The sequence below is a fragment of the Ciona robusta genome, chromosome 11 (assembly GCF_009617815.1).
Source record: "Ciona robusta chromosome 11, ASM961781v2".
NCBI lineage: Eukaryota > Metazoa > Chordata > Ascidiacea > Phlebobranchia > Cionidae > Ciona > Ciona robusta.
Genome location: NC_143245.1, coordinates 234,033 through 246,464, shown reverse-complemented (window position 1 = coordinate 246,464; position 12,432 = coordinate 234,033). Strand labels below are relative to the sequence as shown.

At 37.2% G+C, this 12,432-nt stretch overlaps 5 protein-coding genes and 2 pseudogenes across 6 annotated transcripts; 1 reads left to right on the top strand and 6 right to left on the bottom strand.

The window, feature by feature from the left end:
• Window positions 1-25: 25 nt before the first annotated feature.
• LOC149727495 (inositol hexakisphosphate kinase 3-like) lies at window positions 26-2,550 on the top strand. Its single transcript, XM_089887624.1, has 6 exons — window positions 26-403; window positions 555-681; window positions 966-1,095; window positions 1,181-1,467; window positions 1,521-1,696; window positions 2,017-2,550. The coding sequence occupies exons 1-6, from the start codon at window positions 278-280 to the stop codon at window positions 2,440-2,442; spliced, it is 1,272 nt and encodes a 423-aa protein (XP_089743750.1). The 5' UTR covers window positions 26-277; the 3' UTR covers window positions 2,443-2,550.
• Window positions 2,487-4,305, bottom strand: LOC149727494 (stAR-related lipid transfer protein 5-like). 2 transcript variants are annotated; one of them, XM_089887646.1, is made up of 7 exons: window positions 4,172-4,305; window positions 4,068-4,117; window positions 3,880-4,015; window positions 3,456-3,570; window positions 3,369-3,395; window positions 3,135-3,228; window positions 2,487-2,853 (listed from the first exon to the last, which is right to left on the bottom strand). In XM_089887646.1, exons 1-7 carry the CDS (start codon window positions 4,271-4,273, stop codon window positions 2,703-2,705), a joined length of 675 nt encoding a protein of 224 aa, XP_089743772.1. In that variant the 5' UTR covers window positions 4,274-4,305; the 3' UTR covers window positions 2,487-2,702. The 2 variants fall into 2 exon arrangements, with proteins under 2 accessions (XP_089743772.1, XP_089743773.1); XM_089887647.1 differs by having other exon boundaries at window positions 3,889-4,015.
• Window positions 4,288-4,983, bottom strand: LOC149727493 (large ribosomal subunit protein mL53-like). Its single transcript, XM_089887657.1, has one exon. The coding sequence runs from the start codon at window positions 4,789-4,791 to the stop codon at window positions 4,408-4,410; it is 384 nt and encodes a 127-aa protein (XP_089743783.1). The 5' UTR covers window positions 4,792-4,983; the 3' UTR covers window positions 4,288-4,407.
• Window positions 4,984-5,745: 762 nt separating this feature from the next.
• On the bottom strand, window positions 5,746-6,644 carry LOC149727492 (guanine nucleotide-binding protein G(I)/G(S)/G(O) subunit gamma-5 pseudogene; annotated as a pseudogene).
• A 136-nt stretch (window positions 6,645-6,780) lies between these two features.
• Window positions 6,781-7,199, bottom strand: LOC149727491 (guanine nucleotide-binding protein G(I)/G(S)/G(O) subunit gamma-10 pseudogene; annotated as a pseudogene).
• Window positions 6,781-11,068, bottom strand: LOC149727490 (stAR-related lipid transfer protein 5-like). Its single transcript, XM_089887649.1, has 8 exons — window positions 10,928-11,068; window positions 10,781-10,868; window positions 10,680-10,729; window positions 10,272-10,407; window positions 10,026-10,125; window positions 9,658-9,684; window positions 9,507-9,600; window positions 6,781-9,247 (listed from the first exon to the last, which is right to left on the bottom strand). The coding sequence occupies exons 1-8, from the start codon at window positions 10,936-10,938 to the stop codon at window positions 9,100-9,102; spliced, it is 654 nt and encodes a 217-aa protein (XP_089743775.1). The 5' UTR covers window positions 10,939-11,068; the 3' UTR covers window positions 6,781-9,099.
• Window positions 10,980-12,096, bottom strand: LOC149727489 (MOB kinase activator 1A-like). The gene has a single exon (XM_089887648.1). The coding sequence runs from the start codon at window positions 12,014-12,016 to the stop codon at window positions 11,354-11,356; it is 663 nt and encodes a 220-aa protein (XP_089743774.1). The 5' UTR covers window positions 12,017-12,096; the 3' UTR covers window positions 10,980-11,353.
• Window positions 12,097-12,432: the final 336 nt, after the last annotated feature.

Below are 12,432 nucleotides of genomic sequence, written 5' to 3'. Positions count from 1 at the left end.
GTCATAAACACACCCTAATCGTTTAAACACGTCACAGCTGGGTAGCTTTGTTACGTAGAGCAATCGAACAATGAAATTTAATTAAGGCGTGGTGTTGCGTATTGATCGGTGATTTGACAATCGATAGGAACGTAACAATGGCCTCTGTAAGGAAGAAATGAACGCGAGAATGAATTATTAAGACTGTAACAAAGTTTACTGTGACGTCAAAATCGTATTTGTGTTTTGAAGTGTAGCGTGACCGGTGTAGCGTGACGAGTAAGGCTAAGAAGGTCTGATGGCAGGCCCTCAAAAGTTGGCAGGTTCAAATTCGAATCAGAATAATAATAATCAAGAAGGAATTGATCAAAGAGACCCATTATGTGCGGGCATGGGTTGTGTATTAAAACCATTCGTTCACCAGGTAAGGTATAATGTTTGAAACTTATTAATATTCGCTCATATATAAGTGTTCACTTGTATGCAGGGTGTATGGAACACAACACCCGTGTAATATCGACAAAAATGTAAAGATAAACAAGTTACTTTCATTTATTTAATTGATTAACCCGCAGGTTAGCGGGAGAGCTCACATGTTGGCTTTAAACAAAGAAACAATTTGTAAAAGTTTGTCGGACCGGGAATGGATGTTTTACCTTCAGCTCACACCGGCCATTCAACAATTCGCCCCCGTATTGAAAGGTAATACAGGTGTATTGTGACGTTTATTATGACGTAACATTACTGCTATCGAATATAGGATCGTCTGATCGCGATGGTTTATTATATTAACATGCTACGTCATATTTGAGCAAACACGGCACACCTTGTGACGTCAAACTGGAACGCGGTGATCTGATTGTCCGTAACAAAGCCTGATTGTTGCCAATAAGAAACCGTTGTGACGTAACTGTTTCAACTTCGGGGTTGTGACGTAGCCTGGAGCAAAATAAATTGTTTACACTAGCGCCACCACGTGTTCATAGGTATCTTGTGCGTGTTGTTGGAAAATTCACAACGATTCAGATCGATTGATGCGTGTATTATTAAAGCGCCCGTTTCAAACGACGTGAAGTTAAAGAAGGCCGAAACTTTCAACGGAAATCATAAAGTCGAGTAAGTTTGTGACGTTTCAATGAGTGTCTATGACGTATGAAGTAGCGAAAGACAATTGAAAGTTAAAGCCATTGTTACGTTACAGGAAGATTTTATTCAAAGGATTGGGTCGTACTGAGTATTCGAGTAACGATGGTTTTACCGATCACCCGTGGACGGTTGACAAGGACCAAGACGCCGTGACGGAAGCATTCGGGCAAAACCCGTGGTCGCTACGCCAACATAGAAGAGAGATAAACAGGACGCTTAAGGGCGACACCTTGCGGAAAGAAGTCGACTTGGATAAGCTGTGGAGCAACTCGCACGGTGACGCTATAGAGTCATACAGAGCTTTGCAGAACCAAGCCAAGCAAAACGGTCATAAAGTCAAAGGTATGACGTAACATAAACTGTAAATGACGTCATATTAACATACACACATGCAGCGTACCTACTCCTTGATGACGTCACATCCTGTTATCAATTCCCGAATATATTGGACCTAAAGATTGGAACGCAAATAGATAGAGCTGGTTGTTCACCCGCTAAGAAAGATAAACATTTGAATTTGGTGCAGAGAAGCAGTACAGGAAGTCTTGGGTTAAGACTGGCTGGGATGCAGGTGCGTGGTTGCACAATTAATGTTGTAAATATACAATACACAGGACAAAACATTTGTGCCTGGGTTTGTATGTAATTCTCCTATGAGTCCAATACAGTTACTATGTCAAGGATATATGGTGTTCCCCCAATCCACCAATTTAAATTGATATTACACATTACAATTAAAAATGTAAAAGTACTGATTTTAAGTGTCGCTGTTGAAAAAAACAAACAATAAGCCAACATTGAGTTGCAGATGCTTCAAACATTTTTATTTCACAAAGTTTTATAAATATTAACTTAAGCTTCTGAGAAATTAACTAGCTTGTTTTTATTTAGGTTTACCAGGTGAATGAACGACAATATTTATGTCGAGATAAATATTTTGGTCGCGGTTTATCAACGAAAGGATTCATTGATACGTTACATCAATTCTTGCATAACGGGCAACGAATCGTCACCGAAGTTATACCACCAATAGTTGACCGCTTGGTGGCGCTAAGGAGATCAATAGAACAGCATGAATCCTACCGATTTTTTGCGAGCTCAATTTTGTTGAGTTATGAGGGCAATTCCACAAGCAATGTACCATTATGTAATGTTCATATGATCGACTTTGCCCACAGCACGAAACCTGGGTTTCTTGACGATAAAATAAAATACCCAGGTCCTGATAACGATTGTTTGCATGCATTAGATAATCTGGTATCGATTCTAAACAACTTGCTCCAAAACCCCGATGCTGGGGTTAGCACACGCACTTAATCTTGTTTGTTGCTTTTAAAGAAATTAATTTTCCACGAGACAAATTATTTTATATTTTGCACCTTTAATTTTTAATCATTGTGATAATAAATACACCTATACAACCTGTGAGTCGCAACTGATGGAAATAAGGTTTAAATGAGAAGGTTAAAGTTTATTATGTAAATAGAAATTGCATATTTTAGTAAAACAGAATTGAAAATATCAATAAGAAAGATTAGGAAAAGCAATACTGATTAAAGTGTAATATAATGTCACAATTATTTAGTTTTTCTACGTTTCACTTCTTCTAAAACGCTTCGAATGTACGCGATTTGTTGTGAGGGTAGGGCAGCTTCAACCAACGTTCGTGGCAACATACCACCGATGTCACAGTTAACATACAACTCCATGTAACTCTTGTTAGGATATCTATGGTGATGTTGAGTGTTTATTTTCTTTATAACTGCACAGGTGGACTGAAGTATTTAATGTAACTTATTTATCCTCGCATGGCGGGGCAACAACAGTTGTTATAACACAGGTGTTCTGTTTCATCCACCTCGTGCCCGCTTACAAGTTACCACGTATGTAACTTTATGGGTGATTGTTCTTCACACCCATAACGGTAGCACCATGGAGCCTTGAACCTGTACCTGGCGGTGATGAGTAATACAAAACCATCGCTACAAGTCATAACAATAACAACTAACCGTTTACTTTTAGACACCGAATACCCGGCGGGATAATTCTTCGCACGAACGTAACCTTTGGTTGGGGGGTGTTTTGGGTGGTCTATGCTGGTAGCTATGAATAAATTAATTGGGTTTAATTACCAAATTAAAGAAGCAAAGCATGATTTAAATTATCAAATTGTTTAACAAAGTAATACTTTGTTTTGGTTGACTTTGTTTAAAATATCGAAATTAGTAAATATTTACACTTACCAAATATCCAACATGTTTTTGAATATTCTGTAGAATAAATATGAGAATATTAATTGTTGAATATATTATGATGTCATATTACAGCACCTGCATCAGTGACATCACAATCATAAGTTCGGAAATAATACAAATCCACAAATTCTCGTTTTGATATCATCCCCATTGCAACTGCAGGTGTTGTTATCAATCCAACTTTGATATCCTGGTGAATGAATGTAACTTATATATCCATGCATGGCAGGGAAAGCACAGTCGTTATGACACGGGTGTTCTGTTTCATACAACTCGTGCCTGCTTACAAGTTACCCTGTATGTTACTTTGTGCGAAATATTTTTTCTTATGTGTGGCTGACAATTTGTACAACCCATTAGTGACCACTGAGTTAGACAGCTCTGTTGTTAAGTGTCTTGCACAAGGACACATATGCCCACAAATAATGGTGATTATCGAACATGACATCCTTCGGTTGAATTTTAATTTCATTAAAATATTAATTAACTATCACTGCACCTCATTAACCTTTTCCACCACCTCATAATGTTTGATGCTTTTGTCCCATGAAAGTCGGTCATCCGTGACATCAGGTGGTTTCATGACATCATAAACATCATCGCACAGTTGGTCGACCTCGACAGTGAACTTGTAACTAACGACAACATAGTCAATACTTGCACTACCAACGCAGTCAATACACTTACATGCTTCCATTAAAACACGTCGATGGTTTCCAATAAACTTCCACGTCATTCTGAAACAAAACATTTTTTACGACAACTTTTTTCACGAAAAGAGGAATACTCACCAATGCCTTTAAGTAAGTCCATCCATTTTTGTTCCCAACAACTGACAACGCTTCTTTTTCTAAATTCTTTGCCTGTTCAACTAAATCAGGCACGATAGACATTTTATACCTTAAACTTGCTAAAATGAAGTCATAATGGTAATAGTGACATCACAATAGCAACGAAACATACAAAAACACAAAGTTTGGCTGAAATATCCACTGATTTAAATTCCCAGTGCTAACAAAATATTATTTCAAAACAACGCCTTAGGAAGGTCAGACTTTGTTGATTCCTTGTTAATACAAAATGCATTAATATGGTACATAATTTCATTACAGTTAAGGTTTTCTGAATGAATAACAAGTTTTTCATCGTCATTGAATGTGATTCCCACCATTGGTTCGGAGCCATCATGCAAAACATTGGATTTGATCAAACAGAATCTGTTGCTTCGTCGAACTCTTTCCCCGCATATTTTCATCCACGCTTGCTTGGCCGACAACGACTTTTTATCCCACGGGCAAAATTTGAACTCAATACTTGATATGGTCCCAAGGTCAGGTCGAGTGAACGCGATCTTTCGCCCGTACCCAACGACTGCTTTTACGAATCGAGGTACAACCGTTTGTGATGTCATAATTAACACTATTTACGTAATTCTAGACCTAGTGATCCTATGTATTACATCATATTTAAGTTTGTGACGTGACAAAGCGTATGGTCTGTGCAGTAGCTACAACAGTTTATGATGTAATAAACGAATTGTCATAGCAACATAAACACTAGAAAATTCAACGTCATAATGCATGTGCAATCATGCATGCAATATTAAAGGGCCTAAACACACCCCAAATGTACTTCGCTTTAATCGATAGAGTGTGTTTTTCTAATTTCAACGACACCTTACTTGTTTTAATCGGTTCTGTATAACCAAAGATATTCCAGCTCAAACACCGTGAAATTCATAAAACTGACTTAAAAGTTGCGTGTCGAAAAAATTGAGAAGTGTACTACCCACGTGACAAATCACGTCACAAAATTGTTGAAGCGTGGCCGCTCTCATTCATAAGGCGAGAGGCAGTGTTTTCAGCGAAAAACGAGAGAACAAAAAAAAACGCAAAAAAGCACAAAAAAACGCAGGTTTCATTTTTACGAATGAATCAGTCACGTGACTAGTACGTTCCTACGTCACAATCACGGAGCTCGTAGTAAAAAAAAGATAGCGCTAGAGATCACTGTTTGAGGACGAATATCTCCACCTATACTGGACCAATTTTAATAAGCAAAGTATTTTTGGAATCAATAAAACGGTCGCTTTATGAATTTACCATAAAAAATAAAAGTGACGTGGGGTGTGTTTAGGCCCTTTAATAAAACAAAACTTTTTCCTTTGTTTTTATTTCTCTTTCCCAAAAACCAACCTGAACCTGATTCAACGTGTTTTGAGTTTTGAGAGAATTAATGAAAAAGGCAAAGTCTGATGGAAGGGGTCGCAGCTAAGGGTCAACCCATGGCGCCCTCTATTATAAAGTGTCAACCTGATTTAGGCATGTGTTGATTTAACCGTCATGGCTTTCGCGCACTTGTAAAAATTACACAATATACATTTATTGACAGTTACAATTATAATAGGGCACACACGATGCTTGGCAGAAAGTAAATATGAATTATAAATTGTTTCAAACATTGTTTAAAGCATGTGGCACGGTTTCTCTGGTTTAAACGGGTTGTTTCCTTGTTTTGTCACCAAATAATCGTCGTTTTCCATTTCAAAGCAAAAATCGACGATCAACTTTGCAGATTGGGAAACTGGGATTCGTTCGATGTCGCGCTCGAATTGTAATTGTTCGAGTATCTTCTGCATGGCGGCTTCTTTCTTGTTTGACATAATGCAGATAAACAATGCTTATTATTTGGCCTATGTTTGCTACCGAATATAAAGCAATAATAAAAATTGTTTTTCTGATAAAACGGTTAATTTATTTGTAAAAACGTTTCGTGCGTCTGTGGATTAAAGACACGAAACGTTGGTTTAAACCGACATTTTTAACCAGAACAGCAAATTCTATATTGATTATTTTGATAGGTTATTCAACCAAAAAATTACAAATAAATTACAATTTCCTTCCAAGCTGAGACCCACTGCTTACGTCATCATTTATGACATCATACGAGGCCATTATCCCCGATCATCACGTCACAAACCATTGCTGTACTTTCACTGAGATAAGTTGATCCATCCTACATCCAGTGAACGTTTAATAAGCTACCACGAATACCGGATATCATGCAATACGTCATTCGTGTGCAGGGTGCGAAAATAACGACAGAGTTTGCTGTTTCATCGCTTAAATGTGAATGAAACGTATGTCGCTTATTTATCCTCGCATGGTGGGGCAATAACAGTCGTTATAACACGGGTGTTCTGTTTCATACACCTCGTGCCCGCTTACAAGTTACCACGTGTGTATGATGTAACCATTCACAGTACGCCTTTCCGTGTTTTGTGTTGTAATTAAGAGGTTTTTCAAACTCAAAATACAACCGTAAAACATTTGGCCCCCACCAAAATTTTAGGCTGCCCTTTTTACGTGAGGTTATAACAACAGTTGTAACAACCAACGCATCATATAGGGGGTCGTGTATTTCCGAGTAATAAAAGCAACAAACACATTTGTGACGAAACAAATCATGGCGCAGATTGTACTGTTACGTCATAATATTTATAACTACGTCACAATGCACAACACGATTTCTCCTCCTTGAAGCGATTGTCTCCCTTCTTTGTCACCAAATAATCGTCGTTTTCCATTTCAAAGCAAAAATCGACGATCAACTTTGCAGATTGGGAAACTGGAATTCGTTCGATGTCGCGCTCGAATTGTAATTGTTCGAGTATCTTCTGCATGGCGGCTTCTTTCTTGTTTGACATAATGCAGATAAACAATGCTTATTGTGACGCTATTAAACAAAAAAGAAGCAAATTTGAGTTAAAAAGAAAACGCAAATATATATAATATAGTAGCTCATGATCAGCAGATGTTTCGGACAGTAACTTGGTGGATAGTAACCTCTTTTACACTGATGGTGGACCAAGTTACTGTCTGGATACTAAACTCCTGATCAGCAGATGTTTCGGACAGTAACTTGGTGGATAGTAACCTCTTTTACACTGATGATGGACCAAGTTACTGTCTGGATACTAAACTCATGATCAGCGGATGTTTCGGACAGTAACTTGGTGGATAGTAACCTCTTTTACACTGATGATGGACCAAGTTACTGTCTGGATACTAAACTCCTGATCAGCAGATGTTTCGGACAGTAACTTGGTGGATAGTAACCTCTTTTACACTGATGATGGACCAAGTTACTGTCTGGATACTAAACTCATGATCAGCAGATGTTTCGGACAGTAACTTGGTGGATAGTAACCTCTTTTACACTGATGATGGACCAAGTTACCGTCTGGATACTAAACTCATGATCAGCGGATGTTTCGGGCAGTAACTTGGTGGATAGTAACCTCTTTTACACTGGTGATGGACCAAGTTACTGTCTGGATACTAAACTCATGATCAGCGGATGTTTCGGACAATAACTTGGTGGATAGTAACCTCTTTTACACTGGTGATGGACCAAGTTACTGTCTGGATACTAAACTCATGATCAGCGGATGTTTCGGGCAGTAACTTGGTGGATAGTAACCTCTTTTACCCTGGTGGTGGACCATTGTACTTGAACGTCCCTCACACTTTCACTATATAGGTTATACCGCACACACAGCGTAACATCGAATCGCGTTTAAAACTCGATGAGAAAATTTTCTGCATTTTTAAGGATATGACGTCAATATAACAACAAATTAAATTGTGACGACCGAGTTACCATGGTAACATCGGGTGACGACGTGAATTTGGCATTTTCACGATGTTATTGCAGCGTTTACATCGTACCTTACTCCTAAAACCATTACAAGCTAATTCGCGCGTTTGTGACGTCAAACACGCTATACATAAACATAAATTAAAAATTGACGAAATAAATCTTTATTCCAGACTCTCTGTGACGTCACATCGCATGTTTCGCGTAACAATAACAATGGCTTTAATTAAACAGCGCAACAACACTATATGTGAAATAGATCGTCGCGTATTACTATAACCTATTACAGCCAACCACGCCCATTATATGAAATACACGAGTGTAAAACTGTTAACCGCATACTAACTATATTATATATATACACACGTTTAACTTATTATCTCTGTTTTAAAGAGGAGTTTCATATTTTAGAACCTATGTTATTGTGACGTATCGTACCATTATTACGTATGTGTGACGTCAACTTTACCAATAATAACCACATCTACATAAACCTTATTGTACTATTACTGACAGCACAAGCTTGTTACTGAAACGTGTGTGTGCGTGTGTGTGTATGGAAGTGGCGCAATGCAGAAGCAGGAAGTAGCCACACTACTGCGGTGACTCTTACACCAGGCAATTTGTGCTTTTGGTGGATTGCGCGTTTATTTGACACTTACTCAAGCCACGCTGCAGGTAAAACTACCTACGGGCTGTAGTTTTGCAAATTGTTTAATTAATTTGATCTTGCTGTCGTATTCGACGAGCTAAAAGTTATTTATGTAAATCTGAATTAAATGTTTAACTTAAGTTTAATATATTTTTTATTCATCTCTTCGAATAGAGTACCAAGGTTCATATTTAAAAAACATAACAAAGAAATGGAAGTTAACAGCAAAACAACAGTCAATATATCAAGCAAGGGATAAATAAAATATCATTTGGTTAAAGGCAATGAAACCTATTAACATAATATGAAGAAATTTATAAAAATATATATTAACTCATAAATCAACCACCTACAAACAATCAATAAAGTGCATATTACATACTGCATAGATCAAACAAGCAACAAATACTAATTATTGAGGCATCTTCTATGAACTTCAGCGGATAAGTTCTCAATATATTTAACTTGCTGTGATGGAAGATTTGATTCCACCAACGAACGCGGCAACATTCCCCCAACGTCAATGTTGATGTAAAACTCCACGCGTGTCTTGTTGCTGTGGGGTATAGTTGTTTAAATAAAGGTTATAGAAGCTGCCTTGGTATTCACTTTCCTTATGATATTATAGATCCAGTTAAATTATCATAGATCAAGGCTCGCCGCTGCTACCTCATGAGGTATATGTGTCCTTGCGCAATACATTTATACTTTACAATGACTGTGGCGAGAACAATAAGACACATCCATTCAAGTCAATGTTTTTAGACCGACTTTATCCACTCATGTTGTTGAAAATTAAGAATATTCAAACTCACCTGTCAACGGGGATTGCAACGTATCCACTAGGGTGCGTTGTTGCACGAATATATTTGTTCGTCACGGGACGTTGGTCACATGACACGCTACCCGCTGTAACAATGCATCTTTATGACATCATAATAAAGACCTGACTCATCACTTACTTACCAAACACCCAATGTTCCTCGATGAAACCTGTGGTCGAAGGAATGTAAGTTATATATTTATTACCGCATGGCTGAATAATGAAGGGATCTAACTTATTTAATCTTGTTTGGTAAGGGGAAAACATGGGTGTTATGTTTTAAACACCCGAAGGTCGGCTAATAAATTAACTATGAATATCTTGGCAAAGAAAACATATATTCTTATAATGGTGGCAGCTTCAAGCCTTTAACATTTCACCAGAGCCTATACATAACATTAAATATATAAATATTATCATAAACAATATCCTACAGGAACATCAATGTGTTAAGTTACCACGTATGCAACTTTGTGGGTGATTGTTAAACCATTGTTTCATCATAACTTACTTGTTTGAACAACTTTGCATCGAAACAAATCCACAAACTCGCGCCCAGATATCAACCCAATGAGTATGGAGGGCGTGGTTATTGCTGAGATGAAAGTGTTCTGTAACAATAGTATTGTTGTGTCATAATAACCATATTATGTCACAGATAAACAATTCATGTAAAAACAAGTTACAGCAGACACTATAGATATATTTTTATTGGTAATTGACATTTATTGCCTAATGTTTATAACGTCATAAATACTTCATCAATTGTAACAAGTGGTTGATAACCGTTGATGCTTTTGTCCCATCTTAACCTTTCATCTGTGGTGGGTGGAGGTTTCAATACTCCGTACACGACCTCACACGGGGCTTCGATGATGCAGGAAAACTTGTAACTGGAATATCAATATATTTACTTTATTTGGTTTGGAAGGTTGGAGGAGATGGAACACGCGCATTAGTAAAAATACACCATGCGTTTGTAAATGTGACATTGTACTTAAATTGTGACACAAATGAATTTTGTTTCGTCAAGCATGGCTATCGGAAAATTTAAAAAAGTCAAAATGTTGAAAGTAACTGTGAAGCAGACAGTATGAAACGCTCATTGATAGAAACACATCACACACTTGTAACTTCATACAAAGTATAAAAAAATTCAACTCACCAATGCCCATCAAAACTTGGGGAATCAGTAAACGATATCTCAACGCCTTTCTAAAAGACAAAATATATTATTCCCACAAACTCCGGACATAAACAACCCACTTGCGAAGGTAACTTGGTCCATTGTTTTGAATCACGGATCTTTAAAACTTCAGTTTCAATAGAGGTTGCTATCTTATTACAATCCATGCTGGTGGAATACATTCGAGTAAGAAAAGTAACAATATGACATTAGTTATTCAAATTTACCTTAAGATCATTTGTCTTTCAAGAAATTAATCAACCCTATGATTCTACTCCGTTCTAAACGACAATGTCGAAATATTTAGATTGCATGCATTATTATGGACAGTTAGTTTTATTACGTAACAATAACATAAACAATGTATCTTGTTATGATAAAAACAATAACAATTGATAATTATACATTCAGTTATTGTATAAGAATTATTATTGTGATGTCATAAAGTTTGGAAGATTTGATATAAGGCACAAATGCTGCAAACACAGTTTTGAATGAAAGATATTTAACTTCAAGATATTTTATTTACATCATATAATCGTTGACGGTCAGGACTTCCTCATTTAACGTGATCATTTGCACAGCTTAATGATAAACAGCATTTAAAACAACACGATACAATACTATTGGTCCAATATATTTGATTTGATGATTTATTTATATTTTTCCCGGTCCCGGCTGAGCAGTTTGTCGATTAGTTCCTGCAGTGGAGCCAACTCCCGTCGGTCGATGAGGTTAAATTCTTGCACAAAATAGATAAAATGTTTGAATGAAGTATTAAGATGAGCTTCCTCCCCCAGTCCCATCACATCCGAGAAATGCTGGTGGTAAATATGCGCGTAAACACGGAACAAACGTTTCAGAATCGTTTTAGCGATCGACATAAAGTTTTTAGAGAATGGAACCCCCACAGCGGACGGGAAGATTTCTTCATTGTCGAGCTGACACTGGACCCACGTCATCAGATAGTCGATATACCTCGGTGCCGAACATTTAATCGGTTTCTTTATCGTAACTCCATCTGCCCAATGATATTCATACTTTGGTCCCGCTGACATAACTTCACATTTGGTTGCCGTACAAAACTCGGATATAGTTCCGTACAACATGTTAATCTGGTTGAAGAAATCGACGGTGTTGACTGCTATCCATTCGTTCAAATCTTCTCCTTCGGGCAGTGCCACGGCTAACTGTAGATTTCCGCTCCCCAACGTAGCAGCAGCATGCCGTATCAGTTCATGTTGGTGGGAACCCTCAGGAATACTTTTATGAGGTTTGAATGTCTTATTGTGTCGATTTTGAAAGAAGAAACTCATTCCTTCAATAATTAACAGCAAGATTGAAATTAACAGACTTATTTATCTGCAAGAAAAACAAACTATAATATTTCTAAAATGCTTTCATTAAGTAACATAATCACTATTTGGAAAACTATTTTTATTTTCACATTATTATTGCTGCTATAAAGTATAAAAACTGCCTAACAACAAATGTTTAACGCATACGTGAATGATATTTTGTTAAAACTAAATGGCTACTGTAAAACACACGGGGTCGGGGTGGTTATAACGTAATAGACAAAAGTGGTGTAAGTTAAACTTAACGTAACCTTATCGCATTTGGTGCTTGGCCATACTGGATACTTAATGTTGCCATAACCAAGGAACATAGATATTAGATTGTATATCTATTTACTTTGGCCCTCACCACCTCTAATTGCAACTTCGTCCAA